Consider the following 26,844-nt stretch of genomic DNA (forward strand, 5'->3'; position numbering starts at 1 on the left):
GGGAATGCCGCGATCTGCGGACTTTGACCTACACACGCAGTAGCGACGTCACGAGACTCTGATCATGTATATAATGAGCATTGGATTAGTAAGCGTCTCCGTGGCACTCATAGAAAAGGCAGCGCTTTGCTATATAGCATTTGAAGAATTGCGTCGCCGGTTCGAATCCGACGTCCGTTTCCGCGATCTCACGTTGTTTTACGTGACGCCTGCCCTCTGGTCATCGCGTCCCAGATCGCCCGCGACATCTTATGAAGCAAACAACCTGACTGTTTGTAACTGTTTGCGTCCTGTTTCTTGTGCTTTTTTACTGAGGGCAATCATATTAATCACGGATATCAATTGCAACACCCAGAGGAATAAAAATCAATTTTACAAAATAGGGGAATCGTCGGTAAAAGTAAATAAGAAGGCACATACAATGAATAAATAAGAGCAGCAAAAACTAGGAGTGTGACTAGGAGTGTGTAGTAATAAGTAGTCTTTGAAACTGTGTGTCATGTGTTGACTGAGTTGCCTACTGAGGGGTGTAGCCAGACATTATGGGTCACCTGAAATCAAATAAATTTGGACCCACCTTGTATCCACTGGGAACACACACATTACATGACCTGCCTTCACAGATACAGATTACAAGTGACTAGCGAAGGAGAGACTGTCTATTGCCAATTTTCTATGACTGCCAAGGCAACGTTTAGTTGATCATTAAACCTTAATGCCTGGCACCTTGCTTTAATTCCACTTATCAAACTAGAAGACATCCAACAAACATTTTGTTTGACTGATCTGTCAATTCACTAAAGGTATGTTGTTTGAGATCTCAGTTCTAAACAATTGCAGATATTGAATCAACTATAATCTTGTGATGTAATGTTATCTTGTGAATGTGTCTCATTTGCCTTCCCTTCTTGAGTAAATGGTAACTAAAACCAGACATTGTTGGTGACAGGCTTGCTGAAATATATTTTGAGTAGGAATTCATTGAAATGAAGAAAGTAAAGAGGGAATTGACACACACAGTGTGCTTGACTGTTTCAAAATATTTGCGCGGAATTACAACATTCAGAGCTAATAGTTTTTGTCTCAGAATGTTTTAGGATATGTGTGTACATGACCCCTAATCAAGTGAATTAGTGATAAAAGATCATGTGTACTAAAGGAGCATTACAGAGTTCCTTTATGGTATGCAGCCCCTTGCTTTGGCGTTATCACATTACTTAATTAAACACACACCCTGCTTCCAAGACTTCAGGCTGGCAGTGAGAGATACCAGCCCTTTCATGTCCTTTTAACATTGTAAGTTACAATGATACAAATCTCATCCTGCTGTTTAGTTTTGATCAGGAAAATGTTATAGACAAAATTGTATACCTTTATGACAAATATAAATAATCAAGATTTTTCTTCAGCAATCATACATAGCAAAGCAGACCCTGCATACGTAAGCCCCACCCCACATTCTCCCCTTTTTGTTGATGTGTATGTACCACTCCTGCTTCCATTGAAACAGGCCTGCTGATAAAGCTGAGCAAATAATGGAAGTTTACTGTGCCTGGTATTTGCAGACTTACTACCCCACCCTTCATAGTGCACATAGAAATAAAAGATTGCCAGACGCTGGGCTCTCTTCTCATTCACACGTTCTCTGGGTCTTCAGCTTGCCACCATGTTCACATCTCCTCCAGGCTACCAGCCCGTCTACGGCCCCGTGAGTACCTCCTCTCATCACCCCTCTTCTAATGACAAACACGTTGTGTTGCAGTGTCACCGTTATTTCTCTCAGACGTCTGGACATCGGAGTGTGGCTTAAACAATGTGGAACTATTTGTGTATCTTTTAGAGCATCCCTTACATAGGGCCTATCTATGGAGGGCTGAGGGCAGGAATGTCTCTGTACATTCAGGGGTCTATTCCTCATCATATGAAAAGGTAATGTCTTCCTATTCCCATCAACATATTTAATTGCAATGTTACATTCAGAGCTGTGCTATATACCGGTAGTCATACTAGTGATAATCTGTACCGTATGGATTTTGATCAGTAGAAAGTCTTAAAGTTGTAACAACTGATTGCAAGACGTACAACAGATAAAGTGAATTGAAGATGGTGTATGAGAGAGAGAGAAGCACGTAGTGAAGAATGTGTTTGAAGTAACTCACTTGTGAGAGAGGAATTCATTGTATGTATGAGAATATGATTTGTTCGCTGTTTCATTTCTTCTCGACTTGTCTGACCACTCAGACTAGTTTGATGTGCTAATCCCAGATGTAGACTTGCAAACCAGGCGCTGCATCTTAAGGTTATACTTCACCACCCAGAGCTGCAGAATCTACGCCTGAGTCTCCGGAGTCTCAGTGGTCTGAATAAATATTTGGTCGAACTGATTTCTAATTTTCCTTTATGGAGACAGGAAAAAGATGTCCGAATTGTGTTTCTCTCAACAACCCTGTTAATACCAAGCATAGCAGCATAGATTCCAAGTCAGGAATATTATATTGGCGGGTTGTAAATTTGAATGTTATTATTATTAGTAGTTGTAGGAGGAACAGCAGCAGTATTACCAATATTCACTTTTTTCACAGATTTAATGTGAACTTGCAGTGTGGTGAGTTTGAGGGATGTGACATCGCGTTCCATTTCAACCCTCGGTTTGATGGCTGGGATAAGGTGATCTTCAACACATTCCAAAATGGGGAGTGGGAAGGACAGGAGAAGATCCATGAGATGCCCTTCTCTAAGGGCGAGGCCTTTGAGATGGTCATTGTGGTCACTTCTGAGGGCTACCAGGTAACCAGGAACCTAACAAAACATGATCAAAATCAAATAAAGACTTCTGAGGGTAGAATTACATCCTGCTCTGCAATGTTTTATTTGTGGATCCATTTTAATTGCAGGTAAATTAAAATGGCTGATGATTGATCAAATGACTTGATGAGTGGATCAGAAATTTGCTTTATTTGTCTTTTTCACTGCTGCAATGTTTTATATGTATTTATTTGTTTGTTTGTTTGTTTAATTAATTATTTTAATTGTGTTAAATGTGTTTGGTACTTTGGTTAAATTGGTACTTGGCAGGTACAGTACAGTACGTCACTGGCTTATAGACAGTGAGCTCTCTAGTTACAGTTTCATAAAACTCTTTACTGCTGCTGCTTTAATGAATGTGACTCGTTTAATTACAAATTCACCCTTCACAGGTAAATGTCAACGGGAAGCAATTCTACATGTACCAGCACCGCATGCCTCTGGACAGAGTATCTGCTCTGAGTATTGCTGGTGAAGTGACCATTCAGACCATCAACATCATAGGGGTGAGTGTTGACCACTGAAAGTCTCCACATTGCACTCAGCTAATACACAGCAAATAATCGTAATACTGGTTAGGCTAGGGAACATGTGTTAGTCATTTGTACAGTATATGTGAAATATATGTCTAATTTAGCATTGCTTTTTGTTTATTAGGCATGTATTCAGTTGCTTATTGAGGAATTAACAGCCAATTTTAAGAGAATTGTTGAAAAAAAAAACTAATAAATGTGTACTGATGCTTTATACAGAACTATGAGCACTACTATGTACATATATTAACTATGTATCAATGACTAACACATAAAATAAAGTGTTACCCAGTATACATATATTTATACAAGCATGTTATAAAAGCAGTTCAAGGAATATGAATTTTGGATACAATGTCAGTTCATGAGAAATTTAGTAAATTATATTATATACCACAGAACACCAAACATCAACCATGAGGCTCTCAGTCTCAACCATATGAATGATCTTTCCTGTAGGGTATGCCAGGTAGAGGTGGGGGCATGGGTGTAAGTAGAATGTGCATATGGCTGGGAGCAGTATTCTCTTTATGTGCTTTGCATCAACCCATCATATTACAAAATCATTGAGTGTGCATAACTTCAGCATTCCATTGCATGGTCTTCATTAAATCATGCTTAATCCTAGTACACATTTGAAGCCTAAGAAAATGAATTGCTTCTTTAGGGTATGCCAGGTGGAATGGGGGGCATGGGGGTAAGTACATTGCAGATAAGTAGTATTCCTCTGAGCTTATCTCTTCAAATATATAATAGAATTAAATTAGGACCTGGGTATAAACATGCTCTGAACATTATTTCAGGGAGGATATCCAGGGGGTGGCATGGGCGTAAGTTCACACACACTCTTGTTCCTTTTTCAATACAAATGCCTGGAAAGCCTGATGATGAGAATATTTCTCCTCAACTACATCTGATATGTGGCTCCTAAATAATAGGACTAATTCTGTAATTCAATTTTTATTCAGAAAAGTTACTTCTAATAATTTTGTGACTTGATAGCCACACTTCATACACTGTACTGTCTACACATGAAATTAAATGATGTCCATTTCTCACACTAGGGTGGATATCCTGGAGGTGAAGGGGTAAGTTCAGTATCATTCTAACAATACATTTATTAATAAAGAACTCTGGGCAGACAGCAAAGATGTGTTCATTACGCTAACTCTGCTCTTTTCAACCAATGCCAGGGATGCTACCCCGGCGGAGGCATGGGAGTAAGTCCATACTCTAATGGTCACTGCATAATATTCATGAGCATTTTGACAGAAACGCTTCACCTCATATTTTTACACTTGGCATGCGCTCCTAGACTCTCCCATAATTATGCTCAGATCTGTCTCTCTTCAACAGGGAGGTGGAATGGGTTACCCAGGGGGAAATCTGCCGGTAAGCATGGTTGTCTATGGAGCTAGCACACTCCATGCACTGCCAACAGGACATAGAAATAGGACAGTGAATTACAGTGAAGTTATTTAATCTAAACAGGACAATGATTTACAGTGAAGTTATTTTATATAAATAGGATAGTGATTTACAGTGAAGTTATTTCATATAAATAGGACAATGATTTACAGTGAAGTTATTTCATATAAATATGACAATGATTTACGGTGAAGTTATTTAATATAAATAGGACAATGATTTACAGTGAAGTTATTTCATATAAATAGGACAGTGATTTACAGTGAAGTTATTTCATATAAATAGTCATTTCCTGTGTATTATCCACATTGTGTATAAGCCGCAGGACAGTGTTTTATGCAAGTTAAAAGTGGTAGGACAGTGATTTACAGTGAAGTTATTTCATATTATACCTTCCAGGTTATGGGAATGGAACCCATCTACAACCCAGTGAGTAGAAATGCATGCTAGTTACTGTAAATGGTGCAGTGGTCTTTCTAAAAGCACAAGACTTCCTGCTATGGCGGACTCCTGAGCCACTCTACTGTGCACCTTTTCAGCCTTTACCATACTCTAATATGATCCCTGGAGGAATGTCTCCCAAAAGGACCATCATCATAAGGGGCATGCTACCCTATGGAGCCAACAGGTTAGTTGGTCTTTTTCAGACTGCTGTCCTGTTATTGTCCTGCAAGTATGTTTTTTAGGATATCCCAAATAGATGCAACGTCTGTGGGTCACAATGGTTTCATAAAGAATAAGTGATTTCCGCAGCTTTTCGTCCAACAAATCCAGTTGTATGTAATAATAGAACACTATAGGATTATGGATTTATAATATGAAATACTTCAAGGAGCAGACTATGCAGAAAAGATTATGGTTCTTATGGTAAGATGATGGGGATGGGATTTTAGAGGCTCTTAGTTATTTAACGCCTGTGCTTTTCACAATCGACTCTGTATGTGTGTGACAGTTAGGTTGATGCACTTGTTCATTTCAATTTGGAGTACAATATTTTAGTTGGAATGTTTTCAGAATGGCAGAAAATCCTCACATGTCAACATAGTAAGTGTGGGCCTCTTATTCTGATGTCTTTTCTCAGGGTTTACACCAGTGTTTCTCAAACTTTTTTTCTGGGGACCACTTTTTAAAAATGACAGACTATCGCGACCCAACTCATGACTGTGGTAGTTAACAAACTAGATCAGTGGTTCTCAAACTTTTTCTTTCATTCCCCACTTTGATCAAGGGGGCATTCTCGAGCCCCACCTGTCCCTCATTGCTCTAAGAAAGTGGTAGGTCAAGCTTAAAATTGTCAAATTTATTGAAATAATGACAAGTTCTAAATATATCCTCTTCAACAGAGTTAAAATCAGCTGGTGCTGCAGATATTATAATAAATAAATACATAACACACATATTTCTGTTTTCCAGCCACATATTAGGAAGCATTTTACAGCATTGTACAATATATTCAATGAAATACCAACATGCTGCATTAAATGGATCCATAATCCAGTCATACTGAGCACTACTGGTTGGGAAATATTTTTGAAATAAACTTTGCAGGGATGTGATGTAGGCCTACTGTTTAATACATGGGATCACAAGAGTGCCTCCCAATCAGACGTTTCAGCGATTTCGCTCAGAAATCTCAAAGGCATAATACTGTCGCGATCGAGGCGCCTGTCCCATACTCAAGTTTCAGGTGAATGCAGTAATCTTATTTGCTAGGTGAGGTAGGTGCTTGTCTTTGCCTTGTAACTGGACATTTAACTCAAATGTATCGCTAAGATATATCAAATATATCGCTAAGATAGGCCAGCTTCGTCAAGAAATGTTCATTAGTGAACGTGCTTGCAGATTCAAACATGCGCTCTTCCTCCAAGAAGAGGCGACTCGGAGCTCAAACACGCGCGACAGCACTTTACCTCGGGAAAGCCACCTTGCCTCGTTGTGAAACAGTACAGCCTTTTGGTCAGCTACCATCTCTTCGCAAAGTGCGGAAAATAGACGCGCTTTTAAGGGCCGGATTTTGGTGAAATTCACCACTCTCACAACAACGTTCAAAATCTCATGTAGGTCGGGACTAACTAAACTGCCTTGACACGAGCGCTTCCCTATGAATAACACAGTGCGTCCATTGCGCATCGGGTGCTACCTGGGCCCAGGCTACAGATAAAAAAAATAACTAAAAAAAACTCCTGTTTTTCACATCAGTTCGCGCCCCACCTGGCATGTCTCCGCGACCCACAGTTTGAGAAACGCTGGTTTACACTAATACAGTGTCCTCCTTCATACGGCAGGTTTTCCATCAACTTCAGGGTTGGATTCTCGCGGGACATCGCCTTTCACATAAACCCCAGACTTGACGAGGGGATAGTTGTGCGGAACAGTCAAATTGGTGGCTCTTGGGGACAGGAAGAACGCGAGCTCAGTTTCAACCCTTTCCAGGAGGGACAATACTTTGACGTGAGTGATGAGTGATGATGACGCCGCTGTTGAATGTCTTACGCTTGCAGTATTCATTCCCTTATTTACTGACAGTACATGATGCATGAGGTGTATTTGTGCTTTGCATATCTATCCGTGCTGTGCTCTCAATGGTTTCCATGTGTTTCTCCATAGATCTCCATACGCTGTGGTAACCAGAAATTTAAGGTGTTCGTCAATGGACAGCATATGTGCAACTTTTTCCATCGTGTCCAGCCCTTCACACAAATTGATCTACTTGAAATAGAAGGAGAGGCACAGCTTTCCTATATACACTTCTGAAAATATCAGCATCCTATGTACCAGCATTCAGTTACAAGCTCACATGACATTATAGATCTAGCACTGTTGTGCATGTAAACTACTTTATTTTAAATAAACTCCAAGGAAATGATCATGTAGATCACTGTATGAGTGATCACTGTATGTGAGTTCATTATACAAAATAAACAATAAAAAAAGTGATGAACAACTTGTAAGATATTAACATTGCTTAGTTTTTGGCATTTTGGTTTATGCAATAAAATCATCAGGAAATTCACAGATTCATAGAAGCAACACACAATGTGTTAACACCACAATAATTAATATATCACATATATACTCAGAGATTTGTCATTGCAGCTCCAAATGTACAACTAGTCACTCTGAAGTGGCACCTAGGAGAAGCTTATTTGGTATCTGTGACAGTGCAGCAGTAATGGCTTTTTCCTGGCAATCTCTTTCCTGGCATGGCAACAACAGATACCCAATGGAGAGGTCATGACAGGATATCTGTACTCACCTTTTACAAGAGCTGATGGAAGTACAATTGGGATTGACCCTCTATATTTGATTATTATATTTGTCTAGATTCTATTGCTGTCAAACTATTTGATTTCGCTATTCATCACGGAGGCGTACAGCCATTCTGTCTGACTCAGCCTCCTCCTTGCCTCTGCCCCGTACCTCCTCAACATCCTGCTGATACACCTGGCCACATTCCAGTCTCCCTTCCAGGAGGCCAAAGAATCTGACCTGACCAATCTCCTGTACTGAACAGCCCGCTTTTGTCTTGTGTGGTTTCTTTTTCTTTCTACCTGAAGCCGCTCCCCCCCTGAACGACATCAGAACCTGGGCTATTAGTACTCCTCAATGCGAGCCCAGGAGGCGTCAGTTGTTCTTCTGTCTGTGCTGAAAGAAGAAGGAACATCGCACCCTCTTAAGCCTTATCTCTGATGTGTCTGCACATTTCCAAATGACCACGGAACAAAATCGAGGAACACGGCCCAGAGCCTCAGAGGGTGAACTATCTTAAAATGTCAGGCGCCAGGGGGCAGATTGGGCGGATGGATGGGGAGAGATGAGGTGAGATGTGTTGACACTGTGCATCTTTAACTGCAACTAAGTGACAGCTCAGTGTCAGGGTCTCAAAAGGCTGTTGAAAAGGACAAAACGATTTACTTTCTTGCTTTTAAAAGTCTGCTTCTAGCTCTTTCGGTCGGCTTCTACTAACAATACCATTGAATAGAAAGATCTACTATTCTCCAGCCTGTTTGTTTTTTATACATATATATTAGTCCCTTCATTTCACAGGACTACATAAGTGTGCTTGTTCTTTATATATTAGTCCCTTCATTTCACAGGACTACATAAGTGCTTGTACAACATTACTAAACAGAAAAATAGGCACAGTAAAGGACAGACCAAATGATAAAACAATATGACAGTTATAACTAAAAGTTACAATACATCCTACAACACTATGAACTTATTATGATTAATCTAGTGTTAGTTGTAAAAATACAGGAGATCAGTAAAGTATTTTGCTGTGGGTGTTTTCACAGCAATCAGGAAAGAAATGTGTAAAAATGGCAAATGAGGTATTTGAGTATGAACCCCTTTCTGCAGCCGTTGACGTGTCTAAGCCTGTTTTTGTATTCTTTTCATTTGCATCTGGATCTGAGTCAGTGATCTCAGATGGGATATTGGTATCCGAAGTGCACTGCACTAGCCGTCCACTAGATGGCAATACATATGCATATCCAATGTGAGTATGACAGACATACATTGAACCACATAACCAGATCAAATCATATTAGCAGCTCTATTTCAGGGGAAAAGTCCATCGCTCTTGTGGCTGTAAAGTGATGTTCTCTTTCAGTTGTCTGGGGGTTTGGTGCAGGTGATGACAACACTGAGCTCTATGCACAGGTGCTCCTCCCACAAACAAAGAAACTCACCCTTGGAAAATCAGTGTTTGGTATCCATTAGCCCATGCATATTCATTAGGGATAACTTTAATAAACCCACCATTGCTCTGATGCACTCTCAAGAATTGGGTGTCTGGCATCTCAAGGAGGACTCTAGCACACTCCAGCACATCACCTTGTCCTTCATGCTCTCACCTCACTGCAGCTCCTTGTAGAAACTCTGTGGGACTACTACAGTAAGTCTGATTTAAACATACTAGTACACTTTCATGTAGCAGTATAAGTATGTGTGAACTACCGAGATGTAACAAAATTGAGAAAAACATTCAATGTAAAATTAATTACATTTTGTGCAGCCTGCGTTTTAACGTTTACATGTTAGAGGGAACTGAAGAGGTTTAACTTCTGAACAAAGCATATTTTATACTGAGAATAATACATGAAATCTGAACAATGTTAAACCTCATAAATAATATGGCCCCTTATAATATGGCCCCTTGCCATGTTAAAGTTGGAAAAATAATGGTTTGTCTACATGATATTTATATATATATATAAATGTATATATATGTATATACATTTGCACAAAGAGACTGCAGAACTGCGTTGGTAAAGAAAGAAAACTAAGAACTGCATAAAACTGCAGCATGTCTAAGGCATATGATAACAGAAAATGTGTCAACTTTGACAGAAGGCACAGAAAAGGAAACACTCCACAGAGAACCTGACCATAATAGAACTATGCAAAACTGCTCCATATACAGCAAGAACTATCCACATACAATGATTCAAATGGCTTTGATTGGGCTAGCCTACGTGGTTGCGTAAAGTAGCCTATAGCACTTCAGTCATTAAGGACAGGGCATGATGTGATTTGGGCATAATGTATAATTACAGTCCCTGATGTTGCCAGCAGTATTCTAGATGAAATAAAAGCCATATTGCGTTTATAGCCCATACTTGAAATTCTCCTTCCAATTTCCATATTTTATTTCAGACAATATGCTTTTCTTGCACATTAGCAACATGAGTACAAGAGACGCTCTTGAGTTTTAAGCATACACCAAAACTGTTGTAACGTGGATCCGTTGGGTCGACCAGTAAACAGCAAGCTTGCGTTGCAACAATCCGTCGTCTTTACGCAGTCGTCCAAACAAACGCTATTTTGTTTCAGACATGAAGAAACTCGGATTGTTTAGAACAACCTTTACAGCAAACTGACTTTATTTCTTGTAGATGGAAGAAGACACGGACAACTCAGAGACACCCAAAGCAAAAGACGTCAACATGGAATTGGAGGAAATTCTTCAATTGATAGCAGACCTGGATCGGAAGAGAGCGCTCTTCAATGCGCGAGGGTAACTAAAGCGTGAGACGAAGCTCTCTCTTTCTTTTCTTTTCTTCCTTTCTTTCCTTTTTCTCTGACTGCCTACATTCTGTAAAGCGCCATGATACATGTGTAATGTTTTGGCGCTCTATAAGCACAATAAATGGAAATTGAAACATTGTTTTACTAGCTACCACACTGACTACTTCGTTATATGTCATTGATTATTGTATTACCTTTCAAATGTCAAACATGGATAGTGCACGCGTTCAGCCAATTATGTTAACATTAAATATTTTTGCGTCTTAGGTTGGAACTGCGAACTTTTGCTAAGGTAAGCCAGAAATCTATCCATCACGTTTTAAATACCACACCGGTGAGAGGCTGCATAATGCCCTTCCTGCTAATGTTACATTACTCATAGGTAACATTCTCAGGTGGCATTCATTCTGTCAGGCAGAGTTATATCAGAGAAGGCTATTGGTGTTTTTGTGTGTATCCATTGCGTCGTTACCCATTTGATCACTGTCAGAGAACCTGATATGTGTAGGTGCAGCTAGGGTCCAGAGGTGTGTGTGTGTCTTTGTCTGTGTCTGTGTAGTTTTGCATCTCTCTCTCTCTCTCTCTCTCTCTCTGTCTGTGTAGTTTTGCTCTCTCTCTCTGTCTGTCTGTCTGTCTGTCTCATAGAGTATGTTTGTCTGACAATGAGCTAGCTCCATGTTTTAGAGTTTACATTTGAAAGTTGGTGAGGTGTCTTAGATCCTGTAATGACAGACTACCAGGCGCTTCTGCAGAACATTAGAGCGTTGCAGCCCACCAGACTAGGATACATTGAACTTCTCCAGGAAGAGGTGAAGAAGAATCGGGATGTGAGTAGTATCCTACAGTGGTTATCTTACATTTATTTGACTGTTAATATTCTATAGTAGCTGTCCTAAAGTATCCTTAAGTAGATGTATCTTATATTTTTAGATAATCGTGGTGATGATAACCATATACCTTTTTACTGAAGGGGTTTTATATGAATGTAATGTACATTTGCATGTGTGGAAGAACACTGGGACAACATATATATGTATATATATGTAATCTTATAATAATAATAATAATAATAATAATAATAATACAAATATTAATAAACATTATTTGTATAGCACCTTTCATACAATGCAGGCTACAAGATAAAATGAGTTAACTAGAAGCTGTCATATACAGGTTTGCTTTCAGGTCTTTTTTAAAGATATTCACTGAACTCACTGAAATCGTATCATGTGTATGTTCAGTGAGTGATGATATACTGTGGCTTACATGTAAGCAAACAGCATTTTGCATTCAGGCGTGTGTCTTTTGGCTCTTTTCTCCTCAATGTGACAGCCATTTAAATCAGAAGCAGACATCACTTATTTAATCTCCATTCTCTGTCAGTCTTGTATGGGTGTTCTTTTTCATTCTCTCAAATCCAGATAAAAAGTACTTATTTCTTTAATGTATGTACTGTAGTTATCTCACTATTGTGTCATACTATAGTGAGACGTGTAAAATATCAGTGAAATGCTGTAAAATGTCATTTGAGAGGTGGCTCACAGTTTTCATCAAATTAGAGTATATATTTTTTTTGGCCTTTTTATGCCTTTAATTAGACGGGACAGTGAGAATGACAGGAAATGAGTGGGAGAGAGAATCGGGGTGGGATCCGGAAAGGACCATGGGGCGGGAATCGAACCCGGGTCGCCGGTTTTCCATCATTTATCTCACTGTCTCCGAGCTATTTGGGGTGACAGCCATGCTCTCTCTCTGTTTTTCTCAGAGGCCACCTGAACGGTTTAAAGCAGAAGAGAATGCAGAGGATGCCTCCAGGTCTGCGTCTGCCACAAAGTCTTCGCGCGGTCAGGGCCACCAGCTGACCGTCCCTTACTCTGTCCCTCGAGCTCTGGCTGTGCCCCCAAGTCTGGGTGGGGACCCTGTGTCCCCAGAGCTGGCTGTGGTGAGTCCTGCAACCTGAGCTGGATATGTGACACCAGACACCGGACCACTGCTACACTCTCACTGTGAGCCTCCGCTGTCAAGTGGTTGTTGTGAGAAGAGATACGGACATATCTGTGCTCCTGGGGCTGGGTTTGGCTATGTGTTGTATGTTTGTTTCATCTACATACATCTGTATCTCTGTATAACTTGTGTGGGGGATAATGAAGGTGTGTGTGTGTGTGTGTGTGTGTGTGTGTGTGTGTGTGTGTGTGTGTGTGTGTGTGTGTGTGTGGTGAACCCTAAACACCTGGCATTACGCACTTAATTTATTCATGAATGTCTTAAACAAAGGAGTTAAGCATTGACTCAGTGAGTTTGTTGTAGGGAAAACAGAGCTAAGATTTACTTTCTCACACCTGCCTAACTGTTGATTAAAGATGCAGTCAGCGTTTGCACAGGAAGTCGCGTTTGTTTATGTATATGTGTATATTTAAAATAATTGGCAGACGCATTTGTGAAAACAACATGTATTATATTTTAACCAAGGACCAAACGAAACACACCAGAGAGGTAGCTCACCCCTCCTTTCAGTATTCCTAGAGAAACTTGTTTTTGTTTCGGGACAGGCTGCCCCCACTTTGTTTGTTTCCAGTTTTCAGAGCCTGGGCTGCCTACAGAGACCAGGTTTTTTTTTTTTTTTGCAGTGTACTCACAGAATGGGAAGCTAGCGGATTGTGAGGAGATGTTATGGCGCGTAACAATCGAAATCGCGTACAATTGCTGACAGCACCTTCAAAGTGTATGTGTTTGTTACCTGCAGTTGCATTTCTGCACATTTGGGTCTGTGCAGTAATAGGTCATGTAACTAATAATGCATCTTTATTTTGTCTTGAGTATTGTCTGTAGGTATAGCAATAGCATACATATGTTTACAACAGATGTATGTTTATAGATAGCTAGTTTTTCTTGTGACTGCATACTTCAAATATGACAGTTAGATCATTTAGATGCAGCAATTACATGAACCAAGACAAGCAAACAAACCAAAAGATTTGCAACTTCTGAAAATAGATAGGCAGTGGGGCCATATGAATCACATTTGCTACACTAAAATAATGGAATTCAGCTTTTTGATTTTGTTGTTTGTTTTCACCTTAACTTACAGAGTCTTCGGAAGATCCTTTTTGGCAATGTGTTTCATATCTTCAACTATGAGTGGAAGAAATCTTTCTTCAAATTCAGAGAGCCCTACTCAGTTCTGTCATATGCTTTGGAGGCAGAGCGGGTAAGCTCCCTTTTTGTGTCTGTTTAATGGGTTCAATGACTTTCACACTGTGTCTGGCAAGCCTTTCAGAGCTTCTTAGCTTCGTAGCTCTGGAAGACTGAGGGTTGTGTTATGTTAGGGCAGAAGTACAGAAATAGCAATAACCTAAATGACCCACTCCGGCAAAAACTTTTTAACCTTTTTAATGTGTCCACCATGGCTGAGTATTTCAGGTGGGCAGTGCACTAGTTGATATTTCAAAATAACGAATCAGAACAACCCGTCATTGAACCAAATTCATAAAACCCAATCCTGACTAACCTGCGGGGTGTAGTTTTTCAAATAATATTTGGATTTTTCCCCCGAGGACTCAGATGCACATTTAGCTTTGCAAGATAATCAACCTAACGTGTTAGAGTTCAGTTCAGTTACTTTATTATGCCAAATGTCAACAATACAATACAAACATATATAGCAACAGTAAGCAGCAAACATACTGCAATAATGCCTTTTTTATCACCCCAGTCTTAACCTGCTGGGGATTTCTCAAGTTAGTGATATGTTTCAGCATCGAGCAACATTTAGCAGATTTATTGTCCAGGCAACAAAAGAGTTTTTACTTCTATTGCACTAGTGCTGTAAATCTCTGACCTGAAGGAAGAGTGGCAAACTTAGAGTGAAGGGGGTGTTTTGTACAGCCTAATATAGACCTCTGGGATTGCAATTAGCTCTCCATGTCAAATATGAGGCAAAGGGAGTAGAGATGCAAAGGCCATAAGCCATTTCATGGCCATGAAGGGATTTTTTTCATGGAAAAAAATGAATATGTATCTGTTAGGATTAGAAACTAAGATGAGATTTTAGGGGTTAATCAATTGCTGGAGTGATACTGTATATTACTTTAAACAAGCAATAAGTAAGCTCTGGTAATGATGGTAGAAATGACCTGATGTATTTGTTCCAATATTGACATGTAAGGGTGTAAAGAGAGTTTCTCTTATAGGGTGGTGCCCGAGCAATTCAGATGGTGGTTCAGGCAAATATAATCAAATATCTCCTCTTTTCACGGAAGACCAACTCTGATTGTTACGGCATGCAGAGGTGAGATGACCAATCCAAATCTCTCAAAGGCCCCCTGTGATAATATATATATATAATATATATTAACAACACTGTCACGTTTTGCCCCTTTCTCTATCCACTCCACACCTGTCAGCCTGGAGGAGGTGGATGAGAAGGAGCAGGAGCGTGCTCTGGCCTCTGCTCTGGCAGATATCCTGTGGACAGCTGGAGATGAACAGGCTGCCACTGTTGCCCTGGTAACCTCAGAATGTTGTTTCACCCCACTCTTGGACTACAAACCTGACAATTTCACAGAGAGGGTACTGACACTTCAACGTCTCACTTTTCTTTCTACTGAACAAATGAACCTGAGTGTGTTTCAGCGTTATAAAGGCCTGATAAACACTAGTGCTTTGTCAAGGAACACGGCATTTTGCAAGAATCTGGGTCACTTCTGTTGAAGGTTGACCGTATACTTTGCTCTTTTCTGCAGCTACAGCTCTTCAGCTTTGCTAGAAAAGAAGACACAGAGAAGTTCATCTATGAGCATATCCAGTGTGTGCGTTCCCTTTATTGCTATCTCCAATCACACAACATACATATAGATTATTTTCTCTTAGTTATAATCTTCTTGTTCTGTACACAGTATATCAAACATATAAGATCTATGTCATGAGTCATTGGAATTTTGGTTAGAGACCTTGTTTCATTTGCACTTTTCAGTTTAAAGAGGAGGGGAGCCATGGAGTGATCCTCTTTCTCTACAGCCTGATTCTGTCCAGGACTATAAATAGGTAGGAAACTGACATCTTCCTCCACCAGACCATTGCTGGTTTGTTCAGGGTCTTCCTTTCTGTCCATCTCTCTGCACGCTGCCTTAATTTGCTGTTTCCTTAAAAAATCACGTGATACAGCGATAGCAGTGGATGTGATGAGGATACTTTGTCACAGAAATTAACATTTGTTACATTGTTTTTTCCAGATTGATGAGAAAAGGGGAAGGCTTGAACGTGAAGGAAAGTCTAGACTGAAATAGCCTTGTGTGACAGTGACAGACAATGTTTCTTGAAAGAACCCAAGAGGGAGCATAATGCTGTATGATTAACTTCAAATGGATGCATTGAATGCAGTTACTTCTACAGGCAAGCATTAGTTAGCCTACTTGAATTTGATTCAAGCAGCCATAGGTAGCCAGTGGATGCCAGAGGGTTTGGGTTGAAGTAACAAAAATGCTTTGTTACTTCAACTTGGTTGGAAAGGTTCCTCAAGCCAGTGAAGCATTTATCACATGTATGATCACTGGCACAATGGTGGGAGATATGGCTTGGGCTTGGAGGAGGTTGGTAGGAATGGGGTATGGTGGATATGTATAGGGACCCTTGCCCTCAGCTAGAGTTCTGGCAGAGGGAGGTGTGTCATTGGCTGGAGAGAGTCTCTGTCTCAGGACACAGAGGAAGGCATGTAGTAGGGACTGCTGTATGTTTGGCTTGCAGATGCTATGCCTTTAGTGAGAGGGCTGAGCAGAGAGAGAGAGAGAGAGATAGGAAGACTCATAAAGCCAGACTCACACTAAAGGCGTTTTAAATCCTAACCGATTTAGAAATCAGGTTGCATCACACACTTAAGGAGTCTCTCCACTTTTCCTTAATCTCAAACATGCACACACTACAAGATTTTAAAATGATGGGGCATCAAACTCTACAGGATTATATTACGATCATCTTGTCATGAATGCATTGGCTTATGGTGTAGAAGTAAAAAATGAGCTCTTCTTACCCCAAAGTAAAATATGGCTTATGAGCAGAGGCTACCTCAGAGGAAAAGTGAGTGAGAGACACGTTACACAGTTTGTGGTGGTACAGAGGGCATTCGGACAGTGAAATAAAGGAAGTAATGGCTGAAGAGGCGTATTAAACGTGATCGTTAGGCTGTCTGTGGCACACTTTTGAATGAGAATGAGGTCAGGTTCTGTGCCAGCTCTATGAGTTGGAGGGCTGTAAACCTTTTTTAAGGTCAAATTAATGTACCAGGGACAGAAAATCTGGAACAGGAAAGCAGAGCTTGGACTGTTTACGCGGATGTTCATGTCACCTAGAATGAATAGTGAGCAGCCATGCTTATGAATGGAAAACAACAGGTTGTTTATCCACAAAAGCACACATTTGTCCTTGTACATGTGTATAGTAAATGACTTGGTGCTGAAAAAAACATGGTGCTGAAAAGAGGGGTGTTTGCCTGGAGATGAGTACATTTCCATTTGTTGGGCATGAGAAGCCAGTCCCACCTCCTGGTCTAGTGGGACGGGAGGTAGTGGACAGAGCAACCAGGGTAGCAGTGTTTTGTATGGTACTCACATTTCAGAAAAATAACTCAATGTGGACAAACTGAATAACAGTTGAAGACAACCAGCATTCAATTCCTTTGATGTCCTCTCATATGTAAGCCGTCTCCTAGGGACCACAACAGCTGCATGTGTGTCATTTAACTCATTGAATGCAAAGCTGTTTTTGGGAGCTTTGTCCTAGAGTGCCAGCAATCTAGACCATTGTTGATGATTTTTGTACAGCCACAGCATATTCTGTGTTATAGCTATGAACACATACAATAGCTTGATAAAAGGTGAGACTTTAAGCTCTCGGTGGGTGCAAACCGTGTATTTCTACACGCCTCTGTTCCTGAGAAATCCCAAGCTAAACAGTGGCTAGTTTTCATCAAAATCGCTGTTTTTTTCTAGAAATGGAGATATAACATCTTTCATGAAATATGAAGTGTTGCCTGTTACTTACTTGTGTAAACTTTCCGGGAAGTGATCAGTGAGACCTGGCGAGACTGCCACCTAGTGGTAGACCCACGAAAATGGCCTGGTTTTGACCTGACATGCATGCGTCACTGATTCGACCCAAAGCGGCAACCGAGTTATGATAAAATGTCCAGATAAAATGTCTAGATTGTGGGTTTTCATGAGTTCCACAATCGTCATATATTTCATTTCCATTCATCACAGAGTTCCCAAAATCACATATAAGGTGTGTTAGAGTGTCTAGTTTCGTAATTTAAAAAAAAAGCTAAAAACGTAATATTACGTTTTTGGCACTCAACGCATGGGAAGGAAAAGGCACTCAATGAGTTAACAGTGATCAGTTGCCACTCAACTCATATCTAATCTCTTTTGAAAAGGTTGAGGGAAGACCTGGACAGAACCACCACTCATCTACTACAGCAGAGTTTGGGGAACTTTATATGTCGACAGGTAAGAAAAGTGCTTTGTAGTGTGGAACTGTTCTAGTTATAGGTGTAGTCTGGCATGCTGCCCCTATACACATGGCAATCCAGACTATTCTCATTTGTAGTTCCCTGATGGTGGAACAGACTACCAAGTGTTACCAGAGCCGGGGCATCCTTCTCTATCTTCAAGAAGCTTTTGAAGACTCAACTCTTCCGAGAGTACCTCCTCTCCTAGCATCTCCATCAACCCAACACATCTAACATGCACCTTCCCAGTGTTGGGTCAGATTACTTTGAAATGTAATCCATTACAGAATCATCAGTCACGTAATTGATTGGATTACAAAAATAATGTAACGTAATTTGAATACTTTTGGATTACTTCAAAATAAAAAACTCAATACATTGAATAAAAAAAGACACTCAATTAAGATCATTTTGATACTACACGGATATGTACGAAGAATAGCATGTCTGAAAATGTCAGTGCTCACCCAGAATACCTTCTATTGCATTATGCAATGTTATTCTCTAGGGTAGGAGTTTTTTGTCTGGTTCAGACAAATTGATAGAGAAAAAAAGTGGATTGAAAGGGCCCTTGACTGTGTGTGTTTGCGAGTGTGTATTGGGGGTGCAAATTGGCCTATTTAATAGGTAAAATACTGGCATTGTGTCTTCCAACATAAGGAAGCAGCATGAGACTCCCGTCATAATCGTCATGAGGACATTCCTCCCAAATGGCCCTATCACGTCTTTGAACTGACGTCATGAGGGCGTGTTTCAGCTCGTGCAGCTCGTGGAAGGCAACTGCAAGATCTGTCTGCAGGCTAAGACTCCCGCGATATTTTAAGGCCATGGGACACGTTTACGTAGAAAGCCAGACCAAGTCAGACTCAGTCCAAGTCGAACACGCCTAATGTAGCCATGGGGGCGGTCCTTGTCATTCCGAGGTGCTCTGAATGCACCCTAAGACTCCCGCGATATTTTAAGGTCATGTGACATGGTGTCACGGTGGTAAGTCCCTCCCCGGCTGACAGAAGTCGGACAAAATTTCTAACCAGTAAGCATTGCGTCCATCCCAGTATGCATTGTGTTCAACCCAGCATGCATCACATCAAGTCAGATCTGCACAGATCTGCCTGAAGTCGAACACGCCTAATGCACAAAAGAAGCGCTTTTTGATGCGTAAAATACACCACGGCCCAGCCAATGTTAGCAGCTAGGTGAATAGGGGTGTGAATCATTGTCGACGGCGGTATATACCTTTACAAAAATAATAATAATATAAATAAAAATAATAATACTTTCTCCTATTTGAACCAAACTTTACACACAACTCCACAAGACCTGGTGCTAGAGCCCAGTTGTGTCTCTGAGGTCATGAAGGTGACCCAAAGTCTAAAAATGTGGTCTGTTCAATGGTGTTGGTATACGGCAGTAACAAAAAACTTTATTCCAGCCTCTGTGGCCCTTTCTGATAACTTCACATGGTTATCCTGAACAATCTACTGGGTCTCAGCTTTCCAGTGATACCAGCCATGTGCTTGCAGACCAAACTATGTGGGCATGGTGGCCTCTCCAATACGTGCAGTGCCTTTTGGTCAGAATTACTGAAATATGACTGCAAAGCATGTGGTTTTAACATGGACTTATAACACTCAATATGTTCTGAAGAAGTCCAGACAACGACTCTACTTCCTTCGTCAGCTAAGGAAATTCAAAGTTTCTACATCCATCATGAAGGCCTTCTACACTTCAGCGGTTGAGAGTGTTCTAACTGGTAGCATCATCACCTGGTATGGGAACTCCACAGTTAGAGATTGTAGTACTCTGCAGAGAGTAGTGCGCTCAGCTGAACGTACTATAAGAACTCAACTCCCTGCTCTACAAGATATCTATTCCAGAAGAGTACTCCTAAGAGCCCAAAAGATTCTGAAGGACTCTTCTCATCCTAACAATGGATTGTTCCTACCGCTGAAATCAAGAAGACGCCTATGTAGTCACAAAGCCAGAACTGAGAGACTCAGGAGAAGTTTTTATCCCCAGGCCATCCATCCATCACACTATAGGCCTACTGACTTTGCACACATTCACTCCTCAGCACTCTCAAACATTTCCCAACTCTGAACTCACACTATACAGACTTTGCACTCATTCACTCCTCAGCACTCATGACCCCCCCCCCCCCCACACACACACACACACCTACAACACTTTTAGCACTTTTACATCCCTCTCCCTATGCTACAGACCTTTTATTTATTTTCTTATTTCATTACACGTCAAAACACACACACACACACACACACACACACACACACACACACACACACACACACACACACAAGGGCGCGGGAAGGGGGGTGCTGAGGGTGCTGCAGCACCCCCTGCTGGCAGGAGATAGATTTTTAAAATTTGTTATATAGCCTATATTTTTAAATAATTAGGCTACTAATTCGCTGTCTGTCATTATTTATATTTGTGTATGTGAAATGATGAGTCAAATAGCAAAAAAGGGTTATGGATTGGTTGGAATATAGGCTACTAAAAATTAACAGTTATAGAGATCAACGTGAACGTGAGTCAGTTACTGTAAGAACCGTAGCGTGGTTTCAGCTATGTGATAGCCAGAGAATGTCTAATCTGTAAACGGGCTCTGGTGATAGCGATCAAGTGTGTAGGCCTACGATTGATATAGGCCTACATATTCTATGCGATTTACACTTTCAAAAAAGCATGGATAAGCTGAAAGAAACTTTAATTGTGTTGTACATTTTGCAAAATTAATAAATTATAGCTAGTGAAATCATTTCACTAGTCGCAGATAGAAATTATTAGGACACATTCTTGCTGTGGAGACGACACACTTTAGGCTATTCAGGAATTATTTGCGAGATCATTGCAGCCTGATTATTAGCCTATATTTAAAGCCAAACATCTCTGGTGTGGTTTTGACGATCAGAAAAGTAATTTTCCTTAGCTATACTGAAATAGGCTAATGATGTCAAGTGCGCTTCTGTGGGTGCACTGGAGTCGGAGTGCTGTCGCGGAACATTGGAATTTGTGGCTGCCCAGGACGTAGATAGATAGATAGATAGATATACTTTATTGATCCCTAAAACTTCTCTCTGTCACCCGCACACCGCACTAAAATGATGTATTTAGCAGTCAAAATCCGAAACATGTCCAGGAGGGTAGAAATCGTCGGACATCCATAATTTTTGTTATTCAGCACCCCTGGTCAAAAATAGGTCCCCGCGCGCCTGCACACACACACACACACACACACATATCTGACTTTCTCCAACTTTTGCACATCTCCATAGAACTTTTTATTTATTATTTTGATTTCTCCTCCATCTACCCATGTCCTTGATTGCCTAGCCTTTCTGCCCCCCCTCCCCTACATACACAGCACATTATTCCATTAGGAAGCTTCTCCAACACACATATTGCACACTGCCCTCTCCCCACATACACAGCACACTATCCCATCTCCCCTGTCATCCCCCCAACACACACACCAAGACCTCTGGCAGTTGGGTTAGCCCCTTGAGCCGTGGATTCTTCCTTGGTAAGGGAGTTTTTCCTTGCCCTTGTTGCTCTTGGGTGCTCCTTGTTGGTGCCCCCCCCCCAATCCCAATCCTCCCCCACCTTTCTTATGCAGCCCTTGCCACTTAATCTACTAAACCCCTCTTCTACTGCACTTTTTACCCCCCCCCCAATAAATGCACAAATAGGCTGACACCAGACATAATTTCACTGCATTTCTTACTTCCAGTAACTATATGCATGTGACAATAAACTTCCTTGTATCCTTGTATCCTTGTATGTATTGAAACACATAAACAAAATGTAATCAAGTAATCTTCGACAATGCAATTATAATCTGATACACATTTTTCTTATGTAATCTGGTCTGATTATAGTTACTTGTTTTCTTTTGTAATATGATAATCTAGATGCCTTGTAATCAGTTACTAGCCAGCCCTGCACCTACATGCACTTCCCTTCCTCTTCTTCCTCCTACCACTATCTCATGTGATTACTAGTGCTTTAACCCCTGCAATCTCATCGGCTGGCAGTCTCTAGTCTTTATTATTAAAGTATTTATTGTTACCCTAATTCTTTTTACCCAGTTGTTGTGTACTGCAAATGCACACACAAAAATGGAGCCTATGATCTTTGTAATAACATTATGCTATTCTTAACTGTTAAGGCTTCAAGCAAATGTGTCTCCGTCAGCAAACTCTAGGTCCATCTATGTTTTACATCAGGCACTGCTGAACCTTTTGCTGACTGGACGAGCCAATCCTAAAGTCTTCAATGGGACCCTGCTGTATGATGAGAATGGTCATCTGCTGGAGCACCCTCTTCATGGGGTTCTGGCACGCAGTGATGTTGGTTACCTGCACTGGAGCAGAGAGCAGCTAGAACAGGGCAAACTGCCAGTGGTATGTTCAAAAATGACACCTAATATATTACAGCCAATATTTTCATTTCAGTTTGAGTATCTGGTTTCTTTGATGAGTTTGAGTCTTCCTTTTGATGAATGTCTGATGTGTTTTAACATGCTGAAACATCACATGAACTTAAATTCATTTACTAAATTTTCTAAATAGAATCTAGCGTGTCTCAGTTGGATGTAGCATGGCATAGCATAGCATAGCAATTTGGATTGGTATATGGATTGGCATGGTTCAGTTTCTCTGTTGTGGCTTCCTGCTGTGTTCTGGCAGGTTGGCAGCATGTTGAAGACGCCAAAGCTGCCCATCTGGGTATGTAGCATCAATGACACCTACAGCATCATCTTCAGTCCACATCGTTCGCTCCTCTCTGACTGGAAGATGGAACATCTTTTCCACCTGTACTTCTACAATGGCCAGTCCACCCAGACCAGCACTGCTGTGCTGACCATAGGCAAGTTATCCTTATGATCAAGCACTACATCAGGCAAAAGGTTAAATTGGCCATTTACCACTTTCTGACTCCAAAGAGGATATATTAGTCCATCTGTTGCCTGTGAAAGTCCTCTTCATTCAATCATTTGGGGGAATCTGGGCCTCTGGCTCCTCATTGTGTATGCAAACAATTATGTGTTTACATTTTGTCTTGTCATGATAGTTAAACTTTTCCTCATTCCATAAAGTTTCCCCTTTAATCATGTTTCATTTGGAACTCACACTCTCTCCAGACACCCATTCCCATCACTGGGAGTTGGAGAAACGGGATGTCCAGGGGGACCCCGAGAAGAGATTCCCTTCTGTTGAGATGACAATTCGTACCAAATGGGAAGGGGCAGCCATCGACTGGAATGGGACAGTGCCTTTCTTCTGACAAGGCTAAATGGCATCTGTGCTTGTCCTTATTCAGTTCAAAGAATATGACACAAGCTATAGAAAACATGAGGTATCAAAATTTTGAGCTCATATCAACCACTTTTTGTGAAACTGGAACCAAATGGCAGATTCTACCTTTAAAAACAAACAATTTTACAGTAACACAGTTGCTGCCAGAATATCTGTCACATAGGTGATGTCTTGTCATGTATAATAATTGTGTGTAATAAAATAATTCACCATTATTTGGGATAATGGTCAACCCATCAATCCATTTTGCATTATCCATCATCCAGAGTTTATAAAGAATTGTCATTGGTTAGTACAGGACTAGTTGTGTAGTCATACCAGAACACCATGGGTGCTATGAGCTGAATACTGATGAGGCTGAGAGCTGGTTGAGGGAATCAAAGTTTCAGCATCCTTTTTAATTTAATCATTATAAACCTATTTTGTGCTAGGGGAAATATTACTTATAATGGTTAATAAACAAGATATGATTACAATTAACCCAATTGAATCAATCAATAACATACAATGGAATGATGCTGACAACTCAACATTATATATAATCAACATTGCTTTTTATGTTACAGGTTATTACCAGTATACAAAGGTGTAATTGACAATGGAGGCGTGTATCTTGGACATCAACATCAGATAAAGTTTCCTACAAAATATTTCATTATCGGATTCAAAATATAAATTGGTTACAAATGTATTAGTGAGACAACCCATCCAAATATATTTATTACAGAATAGCTAACTTGCGAGCCTTGATACCAGAAGCTGAAAGCCAAAGATTTGTTTTAATGTCTACAGATTTGGGATGAATTATTGAACCAGATTATAACTTCAGTACTAAAAAGCTTAAGGTATGGGGCTATAGAAAATGCAAACTGTGATACAATATCATTCATATATTTATCACTGGGGCCCATCATATGAACACAACCCATTGTAGATGTTTAAATAAATGACCTCTACAGTTTCTACAACATAATGACTGACTGTTATAGCACTGGTATGCACTGGTATACACACGTCACAAAATGTTAAGAAATGCTCCATATAAAACATGCTTGGAGAAAACAACATGGACTTTCTAACACATTCTTTTTAGACGTAAAATGTAATTATAATTTTGCATATACAAACATTTTCATATTTAGTATTAGTAATAACCATCATGTATACGTTATATGCAGTCAATTTGATCAGAAATTCCAACCTCTGGAATCCTTTCATGATGAATCAGTGGCTCCCTGGTTGCAGAGAGCCACTTTAAGAGTTTCCACCAAGAATCTCTTCCAGGTTAATGTCCTTCATCCAGTCATCATTTCCTGTGCCTGATTTCAAGAGCGAGTCAATAAAATCGGAGTCGGTGTTCACCCCCGGCACGGTGTTGTCCCCCTCGGGCAGAAAGTCAAATGTGTGTTGGCCTGGGCGACTACTGCTGTTGTTCTGCTGATACCCTCTCAGGCTGGGTGGGGGGAACGGACCAGTGCAAACTGACTCGGGTATAGAGCCTGGATTCAGATTGGTGGAAGGTGTGGGCACCCGGGGTTGGGTCTGTGGTGGACACGTTCTTGTGGTTGGCCCCCTAAGGTTGGCAGGGTTGAGGGGTGGCATTCCCCCATGTGGTGCCACTTGATTGGGGGGTCCAATCGAAGTCTGTGGGAAATGGTGGTGCCCACCCAAGTCGGGCTGTGAGCCAGGGGATCCCGCGGATCCTGGTCTCCTCTTCAGGTCCAGCCCAGTCTGTTTGTGTCCCTGGGCCCAACTCATGCCTGCCTCCATACTGGCACCACCAGGGGAGCCACGTAGCCCTGGTCCCAGCAGCCTGTGCTGACTCACCGCAGTCCTGACACGTGCTTGGATGTTTGTGACAGAGTTGGAGGCAAAGCTCTGAGCGTTAGCTCCCTGGAACGGTGGCAGTTTGTTTGGATGTAATCCCCCCATTCTGCTGTCGTTGCTGCTGTTGAACGGGTGCTGGTGCTGCTGTTCTCTCAGCGGGCCCACACACGGTTGGACACAGGACCCTTGACGGGGGTCCTGTCCGCTTGTGAAGGTGTCACTGGAAGTGGGCATGATCTTAGAGGCCTGGCTGTTTGGCAGGGGGCAGGGCATGGCCTGCAGGTCACTCTGGTCTGGGCTGGTCTTTGCAACAGGTTGAGAGGAATTAATTCCTAAAGACAATACAAACAAACATTAACAACTATACCATGATAAACCAGTCTGTTAATGATAGCACTGGGTTTACGGTCAGGGTATCTGTACAAAGTCAGCACCATTTACATTACATTGTAAGCTGATATTTTGTTGCTGTTAGCTATACATTAGCCTTCACCACTGGCATAAAAGATTAATGATTAATGGTCTGGTGTTACATGTGTTTTTATTATTATTATTTAGCTCTAGCCTGTTAAATGTAAAAGCGAACAGATGGAGGTTGTGCTGCTGTTGTTTGGACTAAACATGGATCTTTATGTGGTGTGAATCTTTTTAGATTTACACAAACATTGTATTCATAGTAAAATGGTGCCATATAAATAATGATACATGACTTAAACAACCAATATAATGGATACAATACTGAAATGCTGAAAAAATACAGAATACAATAATGTTAATACAATACTTAAAGCTAAGATGACATCATAGACTATTACCTGTGTATATCATTGAGTGCTGTCCTCCTGCAGCGATTCTGGCCTGCTCGTAATCAGGGGGAGGCCTTGTGAGATGATGACTGAACTGGTCTTGGGGACCGACTTTATCCTAAAACATAGAGGCATATACTGACTGAGTGATGATCAGGTGAACTAAGCTGACAGTGTCTATGTACATGTGACTTGTGTATGTGCATGTGTAACATATGGATAGCTTTGCTATTTCTGCCCAGCCAAAGTCATGATATAGTACAGCAAAGCTACAGACTATGCTCCAACAGGAAAGCTAACCCTCTGGTTCAACTTCAGGGAAAACCAGGAGACAACGCAGAGCTCTAAGGATACTGACTACTGGGATGATATGCTCTGATGATGTTCATTGGACTTTGTGGAAACACATATAGAGTAATGTAGAGGTATGCACAGATGTGCGGAAATGAAAATGTATACAGACATTCTACAACCATCGGTCAAAAAAGGTCCATGCTAACCTTGAGAGCATCATTGCTAGTGGTCAAAAAAGGTCCATGCTAACCTTGAGAGCATCATTGCTAGTAGTG

The 26,844-nt window shown here is 40.9% G+C and overlaps 3 protein-coding genes across 5 annotated transcripts in view; 2 read left to right on the plus strand and 1 right to left on the minus strand.

Moving 5' to 3' along the window:
* The first annotated feature begins 694 nt into the window (after nucleotides 1-694).
* Nucleotides 695-7,701, plus strand: LOC121684037 (galectin-4-like). 2 transcript variants are annotated; one of them, XM_042063961.1, is made up of 13 exons: nucleotides 695-803; nucleotides 1,658-1,708; nucleotides 1,841-1,929; nucleotides 2,583-2,787; nucleotides 3,198-3,311; nucleotides 4,142-4,168; nucleotides 4,403-4,426; nucleotides 4,532-4,558; nucleotides 4,695-4,730; nucleotides 5,166-5,195; nucleotides 5,306-5,394; nucleotides 7,052-7,217; nucleotides 7,374-7,701. In XM_042063961.1, the coding sequence occupies exons 2-13, from the start codon at nucleotides 1,667-1,669 to the stop codon at nucleotides 7,518-7,520; spliced, it is 996 nt and encodes a 331-aa protein (XP_041919895.1). In that variant the 5' UTR covers nucleotides 695-803; nucleotides 1,658-1,666; the 3' UTR covers nucleotides 7,521-7,701. The 2 variants fall into 2 exon arrangements, with proteins under 2 accessions (XP_041919895.1, XP_041919894.1); XM_042063960.1 differs by lacking the exon at nucleotides 695-803 and having other exon boundaries at nucleotides 1,634-1,708.
* A 1,853-nt stretch (nucleotides 7,702-9,554) lies between these two features.
* On the plus strand, nucleotides 9,555-23,857 carry mindy4b (MINDY family member 4B). 2 transcript variants are annotated; one of them, XM_042063989.1, is made up of 13 exons: nucleotides 9,555-9,666; nucleotides 10,667-10,788; nucleotides 11,067-11,091; nucleotides 12,565-12,741; nucleotides 13,888-14,007; nucleotides 14,990-15,087; nucleotides 15,203-15,368; nucleotides 15,542-15,607; nucleotides 15,772-15,842; nucleotides 18,226-18,298; nucleotides 22,551-22,727; nucleotides 23,013-23,193; nucleotides 23,468-23,857. In XM_042063989.1, the coding sequence occupies exons 2-13, from the start codon at nucleotides 10,667-10,669 to the stop codon at nucleotides 23,608-23,610; spliced, it is 1,419 nt and encodes a 472-aa protein (XP_041919923.1). In that variant the 5' UTR covers nucleotides 9,555-9,666; the 3' UTR covers nucleotides 23,611-23,857. The 2 variants fall into 2 exon arrangements, with proteins under 2 accessions (XP_041919923.1, XP_041919924.1); XM_042063990.1 differs by lacking the exon at nucleotides 9,555-9,666 and having other exon boundaries at nucleotides 10,516-10,788; nucleotides 15,059-15,087.
* A 322-nt stretch (nucleotides 23,858-24,179) lies between these two features.
* The window catches only part of zmp:0000001236 (mastermind-like protein 2), a 29,294-nt gene continuing 26,629 nt past the window's right edge, over nucleotides 24,180-26,844 (minus strand). The window contains exons 3-4 of the mRNA XM_042063988.1: nucleotides 26,285-26,393; nucleotides 24,180-25,801 (exon numbers count right to left, since the gene is read on the minus strand). Of these exons, the coding sequence (XP_041919922.1) occupies nucleotides 24,897-25,801; nucleotides 26,285-26,393 (1,014 nt within the window). The 3' untranslated portion in view covers nucleotides 24,180-24,896. The remainder of the gene's footprint in view (nucleotides 25,802-26,284; nucleotides 26,394-26,844) is intronic.

The sequence above is a fragment of the Alosa sapidissima genome, chromosome 15 (assembly GCF_018492685.1).
Source record: "Alosa sapidissima isolate fAloSap1 chromosome 15, fAloSap1.pri, whole genome shotgun sequence".
NCBI lineage: Eukaryota > Metazoa > Chordata > Actinopteri > Clupeiformes > Clupeidae > Alosa > Alosa sapidissima.

Coding starts and splice junctions, on each gene's coding strand:
- LOC121684037 (XM_042063961.1), top strand. CDS start 1,667: ATGTTCACATCTCCTCCAGGCTACCAGCCCGTCTACGGCCCC. Junction 1,709..1,840: donor ACCAGCCCGTCTACGGCCCC/GTGAGTACCTCC, acceptor TGTATCTTTTAG/AGCATCCCTTACATAGGGCC. Junction 4,559..4,694: donor ACCCCGGCGGAGGCATGGGA/GTAAGTCCATAC, acceptor TCTCTTCAACAG/GGAGGTGGAATGGGTTACCC.
- mindy4b (XM_042063989.1), top strand. CDS start 10,667: ATGGAAGAAGACACGGACAACTCAGAGACACCCAAAGCAAAAGACGTC. Junction 11,092..12,564: donor AACTGCGAACTTTTGCTAAG/GTAAGCCAGAAA, acceptor TGTTTTTCTCAG/AGGCCACCTGAACGGTTTAA. Junction 14,008..14,989: donor ATGCTTTGGAGGCAGAGCGG/GTAAGCTCCCTT, acceptor TTTCTCTTATAG/GGTGGTGCCCGAGCAATTCA.